The sequence below is a fragment of the Anomaloglossus baeobatrachus genome (assembly GCF_048569485.1).
Source record: "Anomaloglossus baeobatrachus isolate aAnoBae1 chromosome 5 unlocalized genomic scaffold, aAnoBae1.hap1 SUPER_5_unloc_3, whole genome shotgun sequence".
Classification (NCBI taxonomy): Eukaryota; Metazoa; Chordata; class Amphibia; order Anura; family Aromobatidae; genus Anomaloglossus; species Anomaloglossus baeobatrachus.
Window position 1 is genome coordinate 1,044,584 of NW_027441806.1, and position 26,418 is coordinate 1,071,001.

At 46.8% G+C, this 26,418-nt stretch overlaps 1 protein-coding gene across 1 annotated transcript in view; it reads right to left on the reverse strand.

Annotated features, from left to right (window-relative positions):
- The window catches only part of LOC142259186 (uncharacterized), a 291,572-nt gene that overhangs the window by 5,948 nt on the left and 259,206 nt on the right, over positions 1–26,418 (reverse strand). Inside the window, 3 exon segments of the mRNA XM_075331686.1 lie at positions 18,435–18,525; positions 18,723–18,820; positions 18,904–19,006. Coding sequence (XP_075187801.1) covers positions 18,435–18,525; positions 18,723–18,820; positions 18,904–19,006 — 292 coding nt within the window.

Genomic DNA, 26,418 nt, shown 5'->3' on the forward strand with positions numbered 1-26,418 from the left:
CTTTTCAACCGGGCTCCATGTTTGATGAACAACCCCCTCACCACGCATTTATGAGCTTCCCACACAATGTTGGGAGACATCTCCCCCCCCACATTCTGGACAAAGTATTCAGTCGTAGCCTCCCTCACTTCCTGCATTGTCACGGGATCATTAAGTAGTGAGGTGTTTAGAATCCACTGACCCTTCCTCTCGATGGGACCGCCGAGAGACAGAGTAATTGTAATCAGGGCGTGATCAGAAAATGATATGCATTCGATCGAAGCATCCACCAGAGAGTGTAAGTCCCCATGTTTGAGAAAGAAAAGGTCCAACCTGGAATAGCAGTTGTGGACAGCAGAGTAAAAGGAGAAGTCTTTGTCTGAGGGATGCTTCAGCCGCCAGGTGTCCACCAGTTGGTGGTCATGTAGTCCCCGTCTCATCCGCCGCAACGTCGAGTGTGGCAGGCAGGACACCCCTTTTGAACTGTCTCGCGCCGGCTCCAGCGCAACATTAAAGTCCCCCCCAAGAACCAAAGTGCCCTCAGCGAATTCCTCTATCTGCTCAAGGTATCGCAGCAAGGTAGGGCATTGACCTGCATTAGGTAGGTAGACTGCCGCAAATGTAAATGTCTGAGTTGCGATACGACCCTTGAGCATCAGAAGCCTTCCCTGATCGTCTGACCGGGAATCCAACAATTCCCAAGGGAGCCTGCTAGATAATATGATGCTCGTGCCCCGAGATCTGGAGTCAGGAGAGGGTGAGTGATGCACTTCGGAGTACCTCCTGTCCAAAAGTTTATATGGTTTGGCATCACAGTAGTGTGTTTCCTGAAGGAAAGCGACCTGTACTCTATTTTTCCACAGTAAGTTCAACAGGATAGACCGCTTCTCCGGGCTATGCAGTCCCTTAACATTTAGGGAGCCCACCCGTAGTGTAGCCTGCCTCTGCCCCGCCATTCTCAGTCACGAAGCCCCAGAGAAACAATCAGGAGGTGGGAGAGAAGAGACAGGATTGGAGGCAAGGGGGGTAGGTCGGAGGGTAAGGGAAGAGGGGAAACGGGATGCCAAGAAGAAAGGAAGAAGTGGGGAGCTTTTAAAAGGAGAAGCTGAGAGAAGAAGAGAAAGAAAGAGAAAAAAGATCAGAAAAGAGCGCAAGAAAGTAGAATAGCAGCAGGGCTGCTGCACGCAGTACCGGGAACCAGCCCAGGGACTGCGCAAGAAAATATAGGGACAAGAACTGACACGCGACCAGAGCGCTGGCCCGCGCCCCGCGTATTGATACTAAGTGACCCCATGCCCCCGTCAACCAGGGAGGATCATCCCCCTATCCTCCCACAACCCCCCCCCACCCAGAACGACCAAAATAATAGGGAACAGCCCCCCCCACCCCCCCAAAACATTTTCATGAAAAAACGGTTTTCCATTTACTTAAGGCAATACACTGAGTTCATGTGTATAAGTCAATAACAAACTTTAACCGAACCACCTGGTTTCAGGATTGGAACTCTTGCGTTGGGGGCGAGAAGTTGTGGGCAGCCCTCCCAACTCCCGTCTCCTCAGCTCCGACCCACTCCACCATCACCTCCTCCGGCACTCGTCTCCAGCCCTTGAAGTCCCGCAGTATGCCAAGCTCCTCAGGTCTCCTCTCCCTGGATGTGGCGGGCCTCGCTCCTCCTCCTTCGCCGCCCCACTGGTACCTGGGGTTCCCACTCCAGCCAATCCGGAATCGGTCGGTCTGGTATCCCCAGGAAGGCATAGAGATCCGGAAGCTCCGAGTGTCTCTTTAACAGGAACATGGAGTCCCCCTTGCGTACAATCAAGTGAAAGGGGTGGCCCCATCTGTATGAGGCCTGAGATTCTTTGATGCTGAGCAATAGAGGATGCAGTAGACGTCGCATGTATAACGTGCGGCCGGAGACATCTGGAAAAAGCTTCACCATGACCCCTTCCAGCTCCACCGGGCCATGCGACCAAGCCCCCTGTAGTATCCTCTCTCTGTCTCCATAGTAGTGCAAGCGACACAGTACGTCTCTAGAGGAAGAGGCAGATCTGGGGCCCGGCCTTGCGACTCTGTGTATTCTATCAAAGAGATAGGTAGCCTCCGGAGGTCGGTCGGTGACCCGGTTGAAAATGGCCAAAACATTAGTGCGCAGGAGGTCCTGAGACCAGTCCTCCGGAATGCCCTTCAGTCTGATGTTGTTTCTTCTACTTCTGTTCTCTTGATCATCTAATAAAAGGGCAAGATCTCTAACACGGGCATTAGATGTCTCACAGTCTCTTTCAATCCTCTCCATTCTACTCTCCAAAGACTCTTGAGCCTGTTCCGTAGCCTCAATTCTGTCCTCCAGCACAACCATTTCCTCCCTCAGAGTGGATAGCGCCATCTGCTGGGAAGATTCAATTCTGGCTACCACATCCTCCAAATCTTTTTTGCTAGGGAGGGCCAGGATGAGCCTCCTCAGGGCTTGCATGTCCTCCTGTGGAGGGCTAGAGGACGGGCTGCGTGATATGGACTGGGAGTCTGTATGCCCAGAGTGTGGAGGGGTGCTTTGTGTGCAAAGTGTGGCAGGCATCCCCAGGTCCCCTGCTCCCTCCACACACTGGGTCCCTGCTCTGTCTGCAGCTGCACGCTGTGAGGCAGATTGAGCCGCTCCCCCTCCCCTTCTGCTCTCCATATCTTGCTCCGTTCTTTCCGGTCTCACCACCGACTCTGTCTCCCCCTGCTCACCCGTGCTGTCCCTGGAAGTAGCGTCACGCGCTGGATGGGAGAGCCGAGCAGCCCCTGGGGGATCCCCCGACGGAGGACGCCACGATCCCGCCGGCGCCATCTTGCTCCGGGCCGACAGCAAGGTCTCGGGCGCCGCCGCCGACAGGAACCTGGACAGACTTCCCTGTGGCCTCTGGCTTGCCGCCGGGGAGGTAAGAGCGGGACCGGCTCCCGGTTTCTTCTTTGGGGCCATCCTGGGTGAGTGGGGACCGCGGTAATAGCCGATAATTGTCTGCGGGCGCGGGAGCTCAGTGATCCAGCGTCCTCACGCCGCCATGTCCAGGACACGCCCCCAGGAAACTCACAGTATTTTAAGCTTATTTCATATATTGAATTTTTTTCAAAGCACATAATAAAATGTAAATGAGATAAGTGTAAAAGAACACTGATCAAAATGAGAGAACACGTTCAGATACCTGCAAGTGATTGGTGTTAATCTGGCACCTGGTGCTAATTTCCTTAATTATCTCACAAACCCAAATTAACTGCAGTCCATAGAAATACACTGCTCACACTTTTGTCTTTGCTTTGCAAGTGAAAAAATTTATTTATTTAGAAGAAACCATATAATTTATCACAACCAATTTATACATTTCGGCCTAAGAGTCCTTGTTCACGGGGTCGCTAGGAAAAGGGAAATATATACAGTGACTAAACACATATACACATTATTTTCAATATGAACTTTAGACAAGGATTTTTTCAAAAGTGTGAGAATAATGATAATACACGTGATAAGACAGGTAAGGGAGGAAGATGAGGGTAGAGGACAAGGTAGTGATGATAATAAGTGTTAGGTAGTTATATACTACCTGTAAAGTTGATCTCCTGGTAAGTGAGAGGATTTTGGAGTAATGAGGGCCCCTGTAATATTAAATGCAGAAATGTATAATAGTACAAAGAGGGGAAGAATAAGAGTGATGAGTAGTACCTGTGAATGGCAAGCATTCCCGTGCCTGTGCTTTCCTGAATGTAGCCCTGCCATAATGTGAGCGTGTGGACTTTAAATAACGCTAACGCCTGCACACTAGCCATCTCACAGACTGCAGGGAAATGACGTGTCATGGTGTGCTGTGAGAGGCCGGCACTGGTGCACTGGAGGGCGCTTAGTATATTGTGGGGCGGGTATGTGATAGTGTGCTGTAGCATCCTGGTAGTTATGGAAATGGCAGCGCATGCGCACTGATCAATCTAATGACTTACTGATGTAGCTGGCGCTTGCGTGTTGTGGAGCTTGCCGAGATTACCTTGTAGTCATGGGGATTGTTGCGCGTGCGTGATGCTGAATCTAGTAACGCGCTGTTAGTATCACTGGCCCTTCTTTACTGATAGGGATCAAAACGCATGTGTGAAAAGCGCAGCTATGAATCTGTAATGCCCTGTTTACTATCAGTATAGAAAGGCCAGTTATATTAATAGCGTGTCACTCGATTCATTAGCGTGCATGCGCAACTCCAAAATCCTCCCACTTACCAGGAGATCAACTTTACAGGTAGTATATAACTACCCAACACTTATTATCATCACTACATTTTCCTCTACCCTCATCCTCTTCCTTACCTGTCTTATCAAATGTGACATTATCATGTGCACTGCTTGTATATACTATCTAATATACTAATACTGTAACAACTATGTGTACACACTTGCTGTAGACTAGCATTATATTGTTATATAGGTACTCCTAACTTTCTACTACCATGTGCTTTTTTTAATATTTAAAAATATTTAAAAATATCCAGATAGGAGATTATTCTCACACTTTTGAAAAAATCTTTATCTAAAGTTCATATTGTAAATAATGTATATATCTGTATATGTGTTTAGTCGCTGTATATAATTTTCCCTTTCCTAGCGACTCTAGGAACAAAGCCCCTTGGGCCAAAATGTAGGAAATAGTAGTGTTAAATTATAGGATTTCTCCTAAATAAAAACATTTTTTTCACTAGCAAAGCAAAAACAAAAGTGTGTGCAGTGTATTTCTATGGATTGTAAATAAGGGGTTTAACCCGTACACTAGAACCCGAAAAATAATCCAGTGTGCATGCCGTTTATTTATTATTTAAATCCTATGTACCTGGCAGCCTAAGTTTCCACTTTGCACTGACTTTGCAAAAATGGTGTGCCGTTCCAAAGTGACTGAAACCCTCCGACAAAAGGTTGTCTAGCTGAAGGCCAAAGGGGTGACCCTATCAGCCATAGCAAGAGAAGTTGGTATAGAGCCAAGTCTGTGATTTCAAAAATATTGTTCTTTACAGCATCACAAACTCTTTCAAGTCCCCAAGAAGACTGATTGCCCTCAAAAGACAAATGCAAGAGAGGACAGGATAATAGGGAAAATCTCCATGGGTAATCGTTCCAAAACTTCAGCTGGAATTGCTAGCCAGAGTTCAGCACAGAACAGGGTAAGAATCTATCTCGTCATACAGTGTCATGATGTTTAGGAGCATTTGGACTGAAAGCCCACTCTGAAGTCACCAAATCTCTCATTAGCAGAAAGAATCAAAAGGAGGATGTTGTGTGGACAGAGGAGAAGTGGTCCACAGTTCGTTTTAATGATTAAAGCAAAGTTTTAATTTATTTGGGTTTGATGGGAAATATATTTGTTGACAAACTAGGGAAATACTGAATCCGAAGTGTAGTAAGAAGTCAGTGAAAGGTGGTGGAGGAAGTGTCATGGTTTGGGGATTGTTTTCTGCAGGAGTTGGACCTCTCATACAGCTACATGGCAGAGTGAATGCAAGTGTGGATCAGAACCTTCTTCAACAACACGTGGTTCTTCACTTGCGTTCATCACTCAATCAGCCAGCAATTTCCATGCAGGACAATGCCCCCCGTCACACAACAAAATGGGTAAAGAAGTTCATTGAAACAGAAAACATTGAAACAATGAAATGGCTGCCCAGAGTCCTGATCTAAACCTAATGGAAAACCTCTGGAAAATCCTTGCTGACAAAGTTATGGCCAAGAAACCCACAACAGTCAAAGAACTGTGGAAGAGACTGGAAGACGAGAGGACCAAAATCCCACCAGAGCAGTGTGAGAGACTAGTGATGTCCTGTGGCCGCAGATGTGCTGAAGTCATTCACGGCCGGTACACGTCCTACTGATTGATGACTGTTGTTACCGTCACAAAATTTAGTTATATCTTTTTCTGTGCTACAGTCATTGCAGTTCTCTAATTCTGATCATCATGTTTTGGGCAAAATCAAGGTTTTAGGTTGATAAACTTTGGATCTTTTGTAAAACACCATTCTAGTGGCAAAAACCTTCAAGTGTTGATCAATTTAAATTACATAATTTCTGAAAAAGCAAGTGATCATACATTGTTCTCTAATTTTGATCTCCAGTGTATGTTGCGGTATCACTATTTGTTTTAAGAACATCCAAATGCAATGTGTGATCATTTCTAATTAATTTACATTTTTAGCGAATTTCAGATGTTTTCTAAGTGACCAGGAAACAAATCAACCTCACATTACAGCTAAGATAAAGTACAATGTGTCACAAAAAAAAAATCTCAGAAACACTGGGATCAGATTCAGCATTACAAAGGTGTTATCATGTAACGTGACAGATGTCAGATTGGAGAAATGGGGCCTGGATAGGAGCAAAAAACTGGCTGCAGTGGAAAGCCATGAAATAAGAGCGGCTTTGTACTAACTACTATAGAGAAACTGTGACTATAGACAATAACACATCTACTAAAATGACCGCCCTCCACCCCGACAGCCTTCACCGTCAGTGATTTAGTAACTAGAGGTGACACATCTGGAGTAATTACAGTATGTGGCTCGGGGGCTCTCGGCAATCCAAACTATTGTAGGGGCCAATATCTTCTGTCAGATGAGTTTCTTGAAGAAATATTAGACATTTACAGAGAACTTCTTAACATAGTCCGGTAAACCGGAGTTGTACTCATTTAAGGTGAACCATCAGAGCTACTGTGAGTTTTGGCCAGAAAAGTAGAGAAAGTATTAGTGCTCCCCATTTCAGGAGCGATTGTGCAGCAATCTGAATTCCTTAGGATCGGAAACATAATAGCATTCATGACGATCTTGTAGATGTGAGTGAATGTATTTTAGAGCCATCATCCACGCACAGCTTAGCGATTTATCATGGCGGAGGTGTCATGTTATCTTTATAATTTATCACAATCCTCTTTGAAGGAGACAAGTGGGATTGAAGAGAACATCTGTGCTCGATCTCCACAAAGTAGGACCTGGAGACCATGTTTACTAGACTAGAGGAGACTCAGACCAGGGGCCCATATTATTTTAAACAAAACATTACGCAAATGGGCAAGAGTGGATGACCTAGAGTCTGACACAGCCTCTTTATATCAAACAATAGGGGACCAATATCTGAACACACCACTCATATCTCAGATATTCTAGCATTTATAGATAACAGAGAACCGTCACATATCAAACAATTTCTGTATTCGTGGCAAGTTGGAAGAAATCTCTTCCCATTTGCTGAAGAAAACCATTAATACTTTATGATTTACTATACTTCCTATGATTTACTTGGGAGGAAAGAGGACTCTAAAGGCCGCTTTACACGCTACGACATCGCTCAAGCGATCTTGTTGGCGTCACGGAATTTGTGATGCACATCCAGCCGCTTTAGCGATGTCGTTGCGTGTGACACCTATGAGCGATTTTGAATCGTCGCAAAATCGTTAAAAATCGGACTTCCTGTTCCTGCGCTGAGATGTGAGGAGGGAGAAGGAGCAGCTCCATACAGCCCCTGCAATATACAGCGACCTACAGAAACAAATAGCACCCTAGACAAACATAGAGAGACTGCACTGAATTACCAGTTGTCAGTGCATGGATCGTTATCTCCTCAGAAGTGGAGGAACACCATTCAAGCCCAGAGCAGAGCAGAGGGAGGAGGGGGTGAGTGCAGATAACATGGCACCCACAGTGAGGAGGAAGGAGGGGGAGGAGGGAGAGGAACCACAAGGGCTGCTGCAGCAATGTACAGGAGGCCAAGATAACAGAAGAATTCAGAGTATGCAGAGTGGTACAGAGACATTGGGCTTAGGGGAAAGATATGAGATGGATTACAAAAGGCTGGCAAGAGAAGAGAGAGTTGGAGAATCCATGCGACATGGCCTGAAAAAGGAACTGTTGATTTTGGGGATTATGGTTAAGCTCATTACGTGGAATGTTAAGGGACTCAGAAGCTTAAGGTTGATATTGCTTTATTACAGGAGACGCACTTGCAAAAGGATGAGTTCTTCCGTATGAATAAGATGTGGGTGGGAAGGGTATATGGGTCGGCCTCAAAAAGGTAGGAAAGCAGGGGTTCTTATTTTGATCAATAAAAACTTTGCACACGAGGTAGAAACACAAGATTCAGATGAAGAAGGAAGATACATACATATAAAGATTTCAGGTACTCAAGGCACTTTTAGTATCCATAATATATATGCACCCAATACGGAACAAAGGTTTTTTTTTGAAAATATAGCTAGTAAGATTTTGCTGGATGGGGATATATGGAAATTGGTGGGGGGAGACTTCAATACAGTGGTTTCTCAGGAAGAAGACAGGAGGAGTCAGGGGAAGCAGGGGAGGAACACGGAGGGGTCGCTGAGAGCATTGTTAAATACAACTACACTACAGGATTGCTGGAGATTATATCACCCGCAAGAAAGAGCATTTACACACTATTCCCACCCACACGACTCTTGGTCAAGGATTGACCTTTGGCTGACAAGTGAGAATTTATTGCAGAGGGTAGAAGAGATAGTTATAGAGACTATGGTAATATCGGATCATAGCCCAGTGGTAGTCAGTATAGCTGACAAAGTCCAGAGAGGACAGGATTATATATGGCGCTTCCCCTCATTCTTGACTTTGGACGAGAACTTCCATAGAATACTGAGAGAATGGTGGGTGGATTATACATTGACGAATCAGGAGCACAGTGGGGAAACACTATTATATTGGGAGACGGCTAAGGCAGTTTTGAGAGGAAAAGTGATAGGATATACGACAAAGGTGAAACAACAGGCACAAGTAAAGTTTCAGGAGGCTAGCCGGGCAGTCAGGGAAGCATATACTGACTTCCTAGAAAAACCATCAAGGGTGACAAAAGCAAAGTGGGTGGAGGCGAAGGGCAATTTTGAGAACTGGGTAGAAAGGAAAGAAGGTATGTACAGGACACAACAAGAGGCAGAGTTGAATCATTTCAGGAACAAGGCAGGGAAGTTATTGGCAAATCTGGAAGGGGACGACGACCGATGACACATATTATGACACTGAGAAACGCTGTGGGGAGTAAAACGACAGATCCCAAAGAGATAAACGACATTCTTGGAGACTTCTATGCAGGTTTATATAAAGAGGAGGGGTTAGATGATAGGAGAGAAGGAAATGAATGGTTAAAAGGAACAAAAATGCCTACGCTCACGGAAGAAAATTTACATGCTCTGAATAAAGAGGTGACGGAGGAGGAGGTGCTAAAGGTTATAGGAGAGTTAAAAACGACAAAGGCCCCAGGACCAGATGGTTTTAGCGGCAGTTTTTTCAAAATTATGAAGGATCAAATCTCACCTATAATGACAGAGTTATTCAATAAGATAATGGACGGGGAAAGAATATCGGGTACACTTAATACAGCCTATATAAAGCTCATTCCTAAAGGAGGAAAGAATTTAGAAGACCCATCTAGTTATAGGCCCATCTCGCTGATTAATCAAGACTAAAAATTTTAGCGAAGTTGATGGCAAATAGGTTAGCGGCAGTATTGCCAGAGATTATAGATCTCCCCCAGGCTGGCTTTGTTAAAGGACGTTCAGTGGTGACAAACATTAGGAAAGTAATGCTAGCAATTGATGTAGTAAAGCAGACGAGAGAAGGGGAGGGGGGGAGGGGAATCCAGCCTTGATCACCTTGGACGCTGAGAAAGCCTTTGACAATGTGAGGTGGTCATGGCTGGAACAGGTGTTAGATCACCTGGGCTTACACGGAGCTTTTAGGAATTTTGTGAGGGTCCTTTATGCAAATCCTCAGGCAAGAGTGAGTACCCCGGGATTTCTGTCAAAAACATTTCCTTTGATGAAGGGAACCAGGCAAGGATGCCCGATGTCACCACTATTGTTTAACTTGGCTATTGAACCACTGGCTAGACGTTTGAATGAGGGGGGGTGGTTTGAAGGGATCAAGGTAGGGAGGAAGTCATTGCTGATGATATAATCCTGTTCATGAGCAAACCTAAATCACAATTGAGTAGAGTCATAGAACAAATTGAGGAGTTTGGGAGGTTAGCAGGGTTTAGACTTAACAAAAACAAATGTGAAATTCTCTTGGACGGAAAGAGAGCGGAGGGGGAGAGGGGTGCATTATGTGACATTCCAATAGCTAGAAATACAATTAAATACTTGGGAGTACAGGTTGGGAGGGATACAAAGACCATATATTCATTAAATTATTCCCCTTTGATTGAGAAAATTGAACGTGAACTGCAAGGTTGGGCAAATTTGCCGTTGACTCTTCTGGGAAGAAATCATCTAATAAAAATGATGAGCTTTTCCAAGCTTCTCTATCCAATGCAGACAATCCCATTGCTTCTTAAACACTCGGATGTGAACAGATTGACAAAAGCGTTCTCACGTTTTTTGTGGAAGGGATATAGGCCAAGGATTAGTGCCAAAAAGCTAATGTTATCAACAGAAAATGGAGGGATCAGACTACCTAACATCAGGGGGTACAATTTAGCCTGTATCTTAAGACATGTAGTCGATTGGATTAGACGAACAAGTAGGTATTCTGACTGTGATATAGAGGCTGAATTTTGTAAACCTTGGGACCTGAGTTCAATCCTACATACCTCCATTCCAAATTTACCGCCCAACATTAAACACTCACTGATTTGTAGAGGCACAGTGATGACTTGGAAGGTGGTTAGGAAAAAGTTCGGGTTAGCCTGGAACATCTCCAAATTCCTTAATATATGGGCTTGTCCTGACTTTCCACAGGGAAGGGAAAATTATCTCTTTAAAGAATGGAGGGAAAAAGGGATTGGAACTCTAAAAAACCTGATGCATGATACAGAACGGAGATGGATGACTTGTGAGGAGTTGAGAGCAAAGTATGACTTGCACCCATTCCAGACTCTCCAGTTTGAACAGGTGAAACAAGGGATAATGAAGAAACTATACAACATAAATAACGAATATGAGGCAAATCAGATGGATGCGATCATATATAGGGACATCCATGCCACAAATATATCAAGTCTTTATGGAAATATGAGAGAAGTGTTAGTCCCTAACATATCAGGAAGAATGTTGGAAGGGTGGGCAAAGCAGTTGGGAGATCAAGAAGTGGAGGAGAAGATTTTGAATGGTTGTGTGGTGATGAGAAAGAAGATTGTGAATGAGAACTTAAGAGATACCCAAATCAGGATCATACATAGAGCTATCTATGGATTTAATATACTGAATGCAAGACATCCAGATAAGATGATGAGTTGTCCAAATTGTGGTACGGAAAAAACAGATCTATATCATGGGATATGGCAGTGCGAAAGGATTGAAAGATTTTGGAAACAAGTCCAAGGGGTAGTGAGGAAAATCTGGAATAGAAATGTAGAGTTAGATCCAATGGTCTGGTTATTTCACTATCAGCATCGGGAGGAGGGAGAGAAAGGGGGAGACAAGTTACCGAATCTTTTCCATGATATAGCAATGATAAGTAAAAGGGTTATTCTTCAGAAGTGGCTGGTGAAGGAAATACCAACAAAAGAAGAACTTGTTAATCAATTGAAAAAAACGCTCATGTTGGAGAAGGTGATGGTGGAGAGGTGTAAAGAAAGGATGACAGCAAAATTTTTCAGTAAATGGAGAAAGTTCATAAGCGGTATATGTTCTAGAGAAGCAACAATACAAATAATGTCCACATTTGTGTCTACGGAATGGTACATGAAGGAAGACCTGTCAGGGTCCCTGTGCGAGCTGAAAGTATAGTTGGCCAAATTCTGGGTTGTGTCGCATGGAGAGGGGAGGGGGTGGAATGGGAGGGATAGTGTTTACAAGTAATGGTTGTAACAAGTTATCAAGGAATGCTGAAGGGGGTAGCGGAGACTGAATAATGGAAATATACATTGACGAAGAAGGGGAAGGAGCAAATTTGATGACCGTGACAAATATTTGATCGATAAATTGTAGAGACTATGTTATTTGATATTTTGATTTGTTGACCCTTATTTTCTTCATTCTGTACCCTTTTTTACCATTACAAGAAAAGAAATAAAAATTTGGTTTAAAAAAATCGTTAAAAATCACTAATCGGTGACATGCCCCCCTATTCCCAATTATCATTGCTGCTGCGTCTACGATGTTGTTCGTCGTTCCTGCGGCAGCCCACATCGCTATGTGTGCCACCGCAGGAACGAGGAGCCTCACCTTACCTGCGGACGCCGGCAATGCGGAAGGAAGGAGGTGGGCGGGATGTTACGGCCGCTCATCTCCGCCCCTATTGGGCGCCCGCTTAGTGATGTAGCTGTGACACCGAACGAACCGCCCTCTTAGAAAGGAGGTGGTTCGCCGGTCACAGCGACGTCGCTAGGCAGGTAAGTAGTGTGACGGGTCTGAGCGATGTTGTGCGCCACGGGCAGCGATTTGCCCGTGTCGCACATGGTGGTGGGTACAAACACTAGCGATATCGTTAACGATATCGCAGCGTGTAAAGCGGGCTTTAGGCTATGTTCACATGCAGCATCTTTTTCTGTCAGTGCATCTAACCAAAAACTAATCAAAAACGCAATGCGATTTTACTGCGTTTTGCCCAATGTGTTTTTTAAGTCAAATCTATTGACTGGATGGCTGAAAAACACGGTAAAACACACAAAAAGAATTGACACGCTGCATCTTAAAAAACGCAGCTAAGATGCAGCCAACAAAAGATGCCCAGCGTGGACAGCAAAATCGAAATCTCAGACTTTGCTGGGAGAAGAAAATGCATGCATTGAATTTAGGTGCATCTTTGTGACCTCAAAAACGCACTAAAAACGCAGCAAAAGATGCCCTTATTGAAATGAGTTTAATTCACAGAGCTCTGTTCCTACCCCCTAACCCCATCTGAATGACGTCGTTCTGCCTCTGCTTTTTTATTGAAATATATGATTGTAAAAAAAAATTTATAATTAGTGAATAACAAAGTAAAAACTTACTGAACCATAAACAATAAGAAATAATTATAAATTCTGCTAATCTTCTCCTGTCTAAGAAAATGAGAGAAGGTTTCATTTTACGGAAATTCACAGGTTACACCGTCTCCGGCTTTTATACCCGAGATCGCAAATATTAAAGGTAGGGTGTCGCGTTTTTTATTCTTGTATTAATAATAGTGATTATGAAATCAAGTTTTTTTGATACAAAATTAAATTCTCTGTTTATTTAGTTTTTATTTAATTCTAGATTTACTGAAACACAGGGGGCTGCCATCTTGGATCTGCTGTGTGTAACAACAGTTACTCACCTCAAATACGGCAGTTCCATGGGCTTAACAGTCAGTTGTTGGGCTGCGACTCTATTCTCTAGACACCGATAAAACTTCTGCTGTGATCCGACGCGCCCCCTGATCTGTCCAGATCACCGCCAACTTTGTGGAGCTCACAGCGTATGTTGTACTTTCCCCGTTACACGCCGGGATGCGTGAGTTCTGGTGCCGTGCCACCGCTGCTACCCTCCCCATGCCCCCCCTCTCCCCGCTACCCTGCTCTCATGTGCTCACCTCGGGCCTCCGCTCCTCAGCTCTGCAGAGCACAGTATACTGAGGAGCACGGTATATCGAGGAGCGCGGAATACTGAGGAGCGTGGTATACGCGGAAGGGCGTGCGTGCGGCAGAGCATTGTGGGCATGCGTGAGGCAGAGCGCTGTGTGCGGCAGAGTATTGCGGTCGGGAGTGCGGGCATGCAGCAGAGCACTGCGGTCGGGTGTGTGTGCGACAGAGCATTGCAGCCGGGCGTGCGTGCGGCAGAGCATTGCGGTCGGGCGTGCGTGCAGCAGAGCATTGCGGTCGGGTGTGCATGCAGCAGAGCATTGCGGTCAGGAGTGCGGGCATGCAGCAGAGCACTGCAGTCGGGTGTGCGTGCGGCAGAGTATTGCGGTCCGGAGTGCGGGCATGCAGCAGAACACTGCGGTCGGGTGGGCGTGTGGCAGAGCATTGTGGTCAGGCGTGGGTGCGGCAGAGCATAGCGGTCGGGCGTGCGTGCGGCAGAGCATTGCGGTCGGGTGTGCGTGCGGCAGAGCAGTGCGGGCAGGCAGACATGTGCCAGAGCAGTGCGGGCAGGCGGGCGTGCAGCAGAGTAGTGCGGGCAGGTGGGCGTGTGGCAGAGCAGTGCGGGCAGGCGGGCATGGTACGGCAGTGCATTGAGGCCGGCGGCCGTGTGGCAGTGCATTGCAGGCGGCAAAGCATTGCGTGTGTGCGACAGAGCATTGCTGGCGTACGAGCGTGCGGCAAAGCATTGCGGGCGGGCATTAGTGCGGCAGAGCATTGCTGGTGCGGGGCATCCAGAGTGCTATGTGGGGAGCAGTATGCAGCTCTACTTGGTGACACTTTAGACATTAGGATCACTTTGCGGTCACCAACAAAATGGCACTGCACTGTGATCCTAAACTTCATCTTCCCTTATCTTTTTGGAAACACCCAGATTGGGGGGGAGGGGTGACATCACACACAGGAGAGCAGATTCTACCTACTTTTACTGCAGTAGTTCTACAGTAGGATTTCAGCAGTTGCTCCCCCTAGTGTTTTAGGGATGCTTTACACGTTGCAACATCGCTACCGATATATCGCTCATCTCCGCCCCTCCGCTTCTATTGGCGGGCCGATTAGTGACGTCGCTGTGACGCTGAACGCACCTCCCCCTTGAAGGAGGGATTGTTCGGCAGTCACAGCGACGTCGCCGAGCAGGTATGTGCGTGTGAAGCTGCCGCAGCGATAATGTTCGCTACGGCAGCAATCACCACATATCGCATGTGCGACGGGGGCGGATGCTATTGCGCTTGCTATTGGATGTCGCAACGTGTAAAGTACCCCTAAGGCCTGTTTCACACATACGGCATTTCACCGCTTTGCCGGATCCGGCACACTCCAGTACAGTGTAATACAGTACAATGGCATCGCGACAACCTCCGGCCACATGCTGTCATGTGACCAGAGCTTGCCGCAATGCCATTGTACAGTATTAACATTGTACTGGAGTGTGACGGATCCGGCAAAGCGGCAAAATGTCGGATATGTAAAACAGCCCTAAGAGTGGAAAAATATCAAACTTTTTACATTTTTTTATATTCTGCTCAATTAAAACCAAACAATAATATTTAAACAAAACATTAAAAACATTAATACTTTACATTTTTTCTGTTATTGAATTTCTTTTTTTTTTGGATGACACCTGCCCTTTAAATATTCTACACTGTGTGCAGAATTATTAGGCAAGTTGTATTTTTGAGGATTTTTTTTATTATTCATTACCAACTATGTTCTCAATCAACCCAAAAGACTCATATATATCAAAGCTTAATATTTTTGGAAGATGGAGTGGGGTTTTTAGATTTGGCTATCTTAGGAGGATATCTGTTTGTGCAGGTAACTATTACTGTGCAGAATTATTAGGCAACTTAATAAAAACCAAATATATTTCCATCTAACTTGTTTATTTTCACCAGGTAAATCAATATAACTGCACAAAATTTAGAAATAAACATTTCTGACATGCAAAAACAAAACCCCAAAAAATGAGTGAACAATATAACCCTCTTTCTTTATGATGACACTCAACAGCCGACCATCCATAGATTCTGTCAGCTGCTTGATCTGTTTACAATCAACATTGCATGCAGCAGCCACCACAGCCTCCCAGACACTGTTCCGAGAGGTGGACTGTTTTCCCTCCCTGTAGATCTCACATTTTATGAGGGAATACAGGTTTTCTATGGGGTTCAGATCAGATGAACAAGGGGGCCATGTAATTATTTTTTCATCTTTTAGACCTTTACTGGCCAGCCACGCTGTGGAGTAGTTGGATGCATGTGATGGAGCATTGTCCTGCATGAAAATCATGTTTTTCTTGAACGATACCGACTTCTTCCTGTACCACTGCTTGAAGTTGTCTTCCAGAAACTGGCAGTAGGTCTGGGAGTTGAGCTTCTGTGGGACCCCAAGGTGTGTGAATTACCTTCAGGGACTCCACGTGGAGGGGCAGTCACAGGTAGGTTGTCTTCCTTAGGATTTCGTGACGCCACTCTCGGTATTGCGGTCAGGGGGACCGCCACTGCAGATTAGGGGACGCCTGGGGCTGATGTTGCTTGCAGTTAGATGTAGTGGCCTCCCGAGAGTGAGGCTGGCCCCAGGGCCCGGTGTGGGTGTGTAGAACCACAGGTCGCAGAATAACTCAGTCTCAGTCCAGAGATGTCTTTCAGGGTTTTTACTCACGTTAGGTGGCAGGGTGAGTAACCCAGGCGTAGCCGTGATGCACAAAGTAGGGAACCAGGCTCCTTCAGGCTGACTTGTGAGGGTTGCTACTGACTCGCTTCCTAGCCCTCTATTGTTTGTGGTGACTCAGACATGAAGTCCTACGGGGTCATCCAGGGAAGTTGCTCTCTGCCTGTTCTCCCCTTTTTCGGCCCGTTTGCTTGTAGCCTGGACCAGGTCACTCCGGCTGCTTGCCTCCTGTGAACTATGGACCCTCTCGTTGCTATGTGGCTCCGGACTCTCTGGTGGTTTGGTGAGGAGCATGAAGTGGCCTCACCTGCAGGTTTAGCAGGCCTAATAAATAGGTTCCTGATCTGGGGACCTGTAACCCCGTGCAGGCAGAGTCTACTAGGCAGTCCCCTTACTCCACCACCTCTCAGCCCTTCCAGCCCTAGGTGGCTTTTCAGGCGGCACTACCAGGTAGCCCTTTCTCCTCCGTCAGTAACCACTGCGCCTGCGGTGTCTGACTAGTGACAGCCTGCAGGGTTCCTCCTTGCGACTGCTCTCCCTGAGCTCCACTTTAGACTGACTCACTACTCCTCTCCCCACTGTGCCTGTCTACGCAACTTAGAAACCAGGCTCTCTACCACACCCCTTGAGTGGAGATGAAGGCCGCGCCCCCTCCTGGATTCCCCAGGGGTCCCTTCAAAGGTCAATGTGGGAGACCTGCCTACTATGCGCCTGTGTAACCACGCCTTGGTCAGCCTTCTGGATTACCTGTCTTGTACTCACTCAGCATGAGTGCAGTACTCAGTGGTGCCTGACCAGGTCAGGGGCGCCACACTTCACTACATCCTCAACCCGAAAAGGTTCCACAAGTTCATCTTTGATGATACCAGCCCATACCAGTACCCCACTTCCACCTTGCTGGCATCTGAGTCAGAGTGGAGCTCTCTGCCCTTTACTGATCAGCCTCTGTCCCATCCATCTGGCCCATCAAGAGTCACTCTCATTTCATCAGTCCATAAAACCTTTGAAAAATCAGTCTTAAGATATTTCTTGGCCCAGTCTTGACGTTTTATCTTATGATTCTTGTTCAAAGGTGGTTGTTTTTCAGCCTTCCTTACATGGACCATGTCCCTGAGTATGGCACACCTTGTGCTTTTTGATACTCCAGTAACGTTGCAGCTCTGAAATATGGCCAAACTCGTGGCAAATGGCATCTTGGCAGCTTCACGCTTGATTTTCCTCAATTCATGGGCAGTTATTTTGCTCCTTTTTTGCCCAACACGCTTCTTGCGACCATGTTGGCTATTTGCCATGAAACGCTTGATTGTTCGTTGATCACGTTCAAAAGTTTGGAATTTTCAAGACTGCTGCATCCCTCTGCAAGACATCTCACAATTTTGGACTTTTCAGAGCCCATCAAATCTCTCTTCTGACCCATTTTGTCAAAGGAAAGGAAGTTGCCTAATAATTAAGCATACCTTATGTCATTACACCACACCCCTCCTCATTACAGAGATGCACATCACCTGATTTACTTAATTGGTAGTTGGCTCTCAAGCCTATACAGCTTGGAGTAGGACAACATGTAAAAAAAGTATCATGTGATCAAAATACTCATTTGCCTAATAATTCTGCACACAGTGTAAATGTCCCATGTGTAACTCAGAAGCTGCAGATCTATTCATTTGTATTGCGACTGCTCGGAAAGTAGGAATTTCACTGCTCATGGAATGGTGTCTTCTCATAAAAGGGAAGGAAGACTGGACCTTTGTAACGACCCGATCAGCACATTCAGCAGCACAGAAGGGAGAGAAGGAAGATTCATCAATAAGATGCCAAGATTCTAGTAAGTCACCAATATCATAACCCTCCGCTTTCTCCTAGGGGTCCACCATACAGATTAGATTTTTCTTCCCATGATTTTTTAAGTTGTCTCCAAATTCTACGTACGCAGTCATTTGGCTTTGCAGATTGTAGATCTGAGCAGCTAAAGGTCAACATTTCTAATTTCAAGGGATAGGGTGGATCCTACCTGTAAGATCTGGATAAAACAGATCTCACTCCAACAGAAGAGCGTCCAATGTCCAAAATAATGGGGACAGTGTTGGGTGGAGGCGCATGTGGTGGTCTAGCAGCAGAATGGTGACCATTTGATAGGGCCGGACTACAACCCTGATAAAGCAGCCACAGCTGGTGACTGAGAAGAATCTGTGACTTCTCTGCATTTAGTGGTCACTACTCACCTGGGCGGTTATCTGTAGGAATCTCCTCTTTACTCCGCTCATCACCCCTCACATATCTCTCTGTAGTATTAATATGGGGCAGATCTTCACCCTGAAACAAATATTGTAAAAGTCACAGACAGATGGAGAAGTCCCATCTATGATCAGCTCTAATCCTGCCATCTCCACCGCTCTCATTACACAAGTATAACACATATAATACTGGAGGATAAAACAAGACTGAGCACAAGACCTTCACAGCCGTCTACACATCATAGGGAGATTTCATGGCACCTTCTCTCCATCTACCTGATGATCCTGAGGAACATCGGGGTCTTCTTCTTTACAGTCCTGTGGGAGAAGAGGACGGGGACATCTCTCTGGTGTTGTCCTCTTACTGGATAGAGCTGGAGGAGACACATACAGGGACTGAATTCATTCCTTACATACAGATAATTATAGGCCGTGTGTATTTAGTCCTGTCTATTACCTGGTGATGTGAGGGGCTGGGGAACCTCCATCATGACGTCCTTGTACAGATCTTTGTGTCCTTCTAAATACTCCCACTCCTCCATGGAGAAATAGACGGTGACGTCCTGACACCTTATAGGAACCTGACACATACAATTATACCGTCACCCCCGATCCCTTCATAGCGTTACTGTATAATGTCCCAGCATTCCCAGCAGTGTCACCTCTCCAGTCAGCAGCTCAATCATCTTGTAGGTGAGTTCTAGGATCTTCTGGTCATTGATGTCCTCATGTATCGGGGGGTGAGGTGGAGGCCCCGTGATTGGGCTCAGGGGTCTTCCCCATCCCTCAGACACAGGGGCCTGACAGCGCTCACTAGAGGTCTTCTTCACTACTGTGTAATCCTGGTTATGGAGAGACACAGTAATAAATCTCACTCCAGACATTTCCAGAGTCCTCACCTCTCCAGTTCTGTCCATCTGTTATTCCCATAGATAAGAATGATGTAATGTGACGTCATCAGAATCTCTCACCTCTCCAGTAAGCCGGAAGAGGATCTCTAGGGTGAGGTGTAATATCCTCTCCGCCATCTTGTCCCTGTCCATATCCATCCTTCACGGGGCAATCAGGAGAATTCTCTTCTATAGAAGATCTCCACTGAGAGGATCCGATATTGTAGGGACCTGAATGGGGAGAAGATGACGATGTAACATCATAAAGAATCCGCTGTAATAATACAATTACTGGAGAGAATAAGGGGAAACATATAATGAGAACATTCTGGGGGAACATTATTCTGTGTGAGGGCAGAAAGGGGCCGAGGACTGAGGGCAGAAAGGAACCGAGGACCGGGGGCAGAAAGGGGCCGAGGACTGAGGGCAGAAAGGGGACAAGGACGGAGGGCAGAAAGGGGCCGAGGACGGAGGGCAGAAAGGGCCCGAGGACGGAGGGCAGAAAGGGGCCTAGGACTTAGGGCAGAAAAGGGCTGAGGACTGAGGGCAGAAAGGGGCCGAGGGCAGAAAGGAGCCGAGGGCAGAAAGGGGCTGAGGACTGAGGGCAGAAAGGGGCCGAGGGCAGAAAGGGGCGAGGACTGAGGGCAGACGGGTTTCCTCACTTCCGGCCTCTCATAGTTGGGGCGTCTGTATCTATCAGAGGAAAAGGAACAAAAACCTCACAATTCATAGAAATCAGCGAGAGAAAAACTCCAATAAAGTCTCAGAGCTGAAGGGGTTAATGCCGCCTGCCCCAGTAATGGGGAATCTCCACACACCTCCACCTGCAGAGCCGCACACTAGATATATAATACCCTGCACCTACCTCCACCTGCAGAGCCGCACACTAGATATATAATACCCTGCACCTACCTCCACCTGCAGAGCCGCACACTAGATATATAATACCCTGCACCTACCTCCACCTGCAGAGCCGCACACTAGATATATAATACCCTGCACCTACCTCCACCTGCAGAGCCGCACACTAGATATATAATACCCTGCACCTACCTCCACCTGCAGAGCCGCACACTAGATATATAATACCCTGCACCTACCTCCACCTGCAGAGCCGCACACTAGATATATAATACCCTGCACCTACCTCCACCTGCAGAGCCGCACACTAGATATATAATACCCTGCACCTACCTCCACCTGCAGAGCCGCACACTAGATATATAATAACCTGCACCTACCTCCACCTGCAGAGCCGCACACTAGATATATAATACCCTGCACCTACCTCCACCTGCAGAGCCGCACACTAGATATATAATACCCCGCACCTACCTCCACCTGCAGAGCCGCACACTAGATATATAATACCCTGCACCTACCTCCTCCTGCAGAGCCGCACACTAGATATATAATACCCTGCACCTGCCTCCACCTGCAGAGCCGCACACTAGATATATAATACCCTGCACCTACCTCCACCTGCAGAGCCGCACACTAGATATATAATACCCTGCACCTACCTCCACCTGCAGAGCCGCACACTAGATATATAATACCCTGCACCTACCTCCTCCTGCAGAGCCGCACACTAGATATATAATACCCTTCACCTACCTCCACCTGCAGAGCCGCACACTAGATATATAATACCCTGCACCTACCTCCACCTGCAGAGCCGCACACTAGATATATAATACCCTGCACCTACCTCCTCCTGCAGAGCCGCACACTAGATATATAATACCCTGCACCTACCTCCACCTGCAGAGCCGCACACTAGATATATAATACCCTGCACCTACCTCCACCTGCAGAGCCGCACACTAGATATATAATACCCTGCACCTACCTCCACCTGCAGAGCCGCACACTAGATATATAATACCCTGCACCTACCTCCACCTGCAGAGCCGCACACTAGATATATAATACCCTGCACCTACCTCCACCTGCAGAGCCGCACACTAGATATATAATACCCTGCACCTACCTCCTCCTGCAGAGCCGCACACTAGATATATAATAACCTGCACCTACCTCCACCTGCAGAGCCGCACACTAGATATATAATACCCTGCACCTACCTCCACCTGCAGAGCCGCACACTAGATATATAATACCCTGCACCTACCTCCACCTGCAGAGCCGCACACTAGATATATAATACCCTGCACCTACCTCCACCTGCAGAGCCGCACACTAGATATATAATACCCTGCACCTACCTCCACCTGCAGAGCCGCACACTAGATATATAATACACTGCACCTACCTCCACCTGCAGAGCCGCACACTAGATATATAATACCCTGCACCTACCTCCACCTGCAGAGCCGCACACTAGATATATAATAACCTGCACCTACCTCCACCTGCAGAGCCGCACACTAGATATATAATACCCTGCACCTACCTCCACCTGCAGAGCCGCACACTAGATATATAATACCCTGCACCTACCTCCACCTGCAGAGCCGCACACTAGATATATAATACCCTGCACCTACCTCCACCTGCAGAGCCGCACACTAGATATATAATACCCTGCACCTACCTCCACCTGCAGAGCCGCACACTAGATATATAATACCCTGCACCTACCTCCACCTGCAGAGCCGCACACTAGATATATAATAACCTGCACCTACCTCCACCTGCAGAGCCGCACACTAGATATATAATACCCTGCACCTACCTCCACCTGCAGAGCCGCACACTAGATATATAATACCCTGCACCTACCTCCACCTGCAGAGCCGCACACTAGATATATAATACCCTGCACCTACCTCCACCTGCAGAGCCGCACACTAGATATATAATACACTGCACCTACCTCCACCTGCAGAGCCGCACACTAGATATATAATACCCTGCACCTACCTCCACCTGCAGAGCCGCACACTAGATATATAATACCCTGCACCTACCTCCACCTGCAGAGCCGCACACTAGATATATAATAACCTGCACCTACCTCCACCTGCAGAGCCGCACACTAGATATATAATACCCTGCACCTACCTCCACCTGCAGAGCCGCACACTAGATATATAATACCCTGCACCTACCTCCACCTGCAGAGCCGCACACTAGATATATAATACCCTGCACCTACCTCCACCTGCAGAGCCGCACACTAGATATATAATACACTGCACCTACCTCCACCTGCAGAGCCGCACACTAGATATATAATACCCTGCACCTACCTCCACCTGCAGAGCCGCACACTAGATATATAATACCCTGCACCTACCTCCACCTGCAGAGCCGCACACTAGATATATAATACCCTGCACCTACCTCCACCTGCAGAGCCGCACACTAGATATATAATACCCTGCACCTACCTCCACCTGCAGAGCCGCACACTAGATATATAATACCCTGCACCTACCTCCACCTGCAGAGCCGCACACTAGATATATAATACCCTGCACCTACCTCCTCCTGCAGAGCCGCACACTAGATATATAATACCCTTCACCTACCTCCACCTGCAGAGCCGCACACTAGATATATAATACCCTGCACCTACCTCCACCTGCAGAGCCGCACACTAGATATATAATACCCTGCACCTACCTCCACCTGCAGAGCCGCACACTAGATATATAATAACCTGCACCTACCTCCACCTGCAGAGCCGCACACTAGATATATAATACCCTGCACCTACCTCCACCTGCAGAGCCGCACACTAGATATATAATACCCTGCACCTACCTCCACCTGCAGAGCCGCACACTAGATATATAATACCCTGCACCTACCTCCACCTGCAGAGCCGCACACTAGATATATAATACCCTGCACCTACCTCCTCCTGCAGAGCCGCACACTAGATATATAATAACCTGCACCTACCTCCACCTGCAGAGCCGCACACCAGATATATAATACCCTGCACCTACCTCCACCTGCAGAGCCGCACACTAGATATATAATACCCTGCACCTACCTCCACCTGCAGAGCCGCACACTAGATATATAATACCCTGCACCTACCTCCACCTGCAGAGCCGCACACTAGATATATAATACCCTGCCCCTACCTCCACCTGCAGAGCCGCACACTAGATATATAATACCCTGCACCTACCTCCACCTGCAGAGCCGCACACTAGATATATAATACCCTGCACCTACCTCCACCTGCAGAGCCGCACACTAGATATATAATACCCTGCACCTACCTCCACCTGCAGAGCCGCACACTAGATATATAATAACCTGCACCTACCTCCACCTGCAGAGCCGCACACTAGATATATAATACCCTGCACCTACCTCCTCCTGCAGAGCCGCACACTAGATATATAATACCCTGCACCTACCTCCACCTGCAGAGCCGCACACTAGATATATAATACCCTGCACCTACCTCCACCTGCAGAGCCGCACACTAGATATATAATACCCTGCACCTACCTCCACCTGCAGAGCCGCACACTAGATATATAATACCCTGCACCTACCTCCACCTGCAGAGCCGCACACTAGATATATAATACCCTGCACCTACCTCCCCCTGCAGAGCCGCACACTAGATATATAATACACTGCACCTACCTCCTCCTGCAGAGCCGCACACTAGATATATAATACCCTGCACCTACCTCCCCCTGCAGAGCCGCACACTAGATATATAATACCCTGCACCTACCTCCACCTGCAGAGCCGCACACTAGATATATAATACCCTGCACCTACCTCCACCTGCAGAGCCGCACACTAGATATATAATAACCTGCACCTACCTCCTCCTGCAGAGCCGCACACTAGATATATAATACCCTGCACCTACCTCCACCTGCAGAGCCGCACACTAGATATATAATACCCTGCACCTACCTCCACCTGCAGAGCCGCACACTAGATATATAATACCCTGCACCTACCTCCACCTGCAGAGCCGCACACTAGATATATGGCTGCTCTGTGCTTCCAGGACCTGTGATGATGTCACATGGAGGGGAGGAGTCAGGGGTCACATGATCAGCTCCTCAGTGTATGCAGGACTCTGCTGTGCTGGTTGTCATGGTGCTGGATGAGGGGAAGTTTATGTGTGGGGTCAGGAGGGGTTTACAGTGTGGATGTAGCAGAGCCGTGTGTGTACGAGGTGTACGGAGCAGAGCCGTGTGTGTACGAGGTGTACGGAGCCGAGCCGTGTGTGTATGAGGTGTACGGAGCGGAGCCGTGTGTGTACGAGGTGTATGGAGCGGAGCCGTGTGTGTACGAGGTGTACGGAGCCGAGCCGTGTGTGTATGAGGTGTACGGAGCAGAGCAGTGTGTATGAGGTGTACAGAGCCGAGCCGTGTGTGTACGAGGTGTACGGAGCAGACATACCTCCCAACCGTCCCGGATTCTGCGGGACTTGCACGATTTTTCAGGGCTGTCCCGCACTCCCGCGGCTCACAGCTGATGTCCCGGCTCCTCCCCTCAGTGAAGTGAATAAATTAAATTATCATCGGCTCTGGATTTTCGGGGCGGCCGGGACTCGAACTCATGGAGCTGTGAGTTCATTGTTTCAAAGGCAGCAGCTCTAACCACTGAGCCACTGCCTCTATTGAAAGCAATAGGAAGATTTTGTTATCTTGACCTCTATACTGCAGGTGAGACACCAGAAGCAGATTATTCAGCTGCAAAGATGGATGGAGGGATGGATGAATGGAGGGTTAGAGGGATAGAGGGATGGATGGATGGATGATAGAGGGATGAATGGAGGGATAGAGGGATGAAAGGAGGGATAGAGGGAGGGATGGATGGATGATAGAGGGATGAATGGAGGGATGAATGGAGGGATAGAAGGAGGGATGAATGCAGGGATAGAGGGAGGGATGGATGGATGATAGAGGGAGGGATGGATGGATGATAGAGGGATGAATGGAGGCATAGAGGGATGAAAGGAGGGATAGAGGGAGGGATGGATGGATGATAGAGGGAGGGATGAATGGAGGGATAGAGGGATGAAAGGAGGGATAGAGGGATGGATGGATGATAGAGGGATGAATGGAGGGATAGAGGGATGAAAGGAGGGATAGAGGGAGGGATGGATGGATGATAGAGGGATGAATAGAGGGATGAATGGAGGGATAGAAGGAGGGATGAATGGAGGGATAGAGGGAGGGATGGATGATATTGGGATGGATGGATGATAGAGGGATGGATGATAGAGGGATATATAGATACACGACAGATAATAGATAGATAGAGATAGAATCATAGATAGATAGAATCATAGATAGATAGATAGATAGATAGAGAGATAGAATCATAGATAGATAGATAGAGGGATAGAGATAGATAGATAGATAGATAGATAGAGGGATAGAGATAGATGGATAGATAGATAAATACTGTATCTCAATGTTGGTGAAAGAGTCAGATTCATTTGTTCCCATAAAACAACTATAAAGAAATGAGGAAAAAAATACAAATACAATTTTTTTTTTTTTTTTTTATCTTCACCACCTTGGATTCAAACCAGCAACCTCCTAGCTTTCCTAGCTGCTCTAGCTGTTGAGCCACTAGGAGTGATGATGTCAGAGGGAGGATTTCACATAAATGAACCTACAATGCAGCCTCTTACACAGCAGATTACACAGGATACAGCTACATTGTACAGAGCAGCATCTCTATGTCCTGTATTCTAGAGGGAGAGGAAAAGAGGATTTTTTTTCTTCTAATAAAGTTACTAAAAATAATAAAAAAAAAAAAATAGAGTAATGTAATTTTATTGCACTTTTTTATAAAATAATAAACATCACAAATCAGCAAATAACATGGACATATTTGGTGTCCCTGTAATCGTAATGACCTGAACAACACAGCGATCAGATTATTTATGGGGATCGGTAAATGGCGGGAAAAAAAGGCGCAATTTATTATTTTTCTTTATTAAAACCCATAAAAAATGTAATAAAAATGGATCACTGAGGCCGTGTTCACACATAGCGTAAATGCTGCGTTTTTTCTGCAGGTGTCCGCGCCACGAGTGCAATGACAATGTTCTCTGATTATTGCGTGTTTGCGGTATTTTTTATACACTGTCCCTCTTATTGATACCTTTGTTG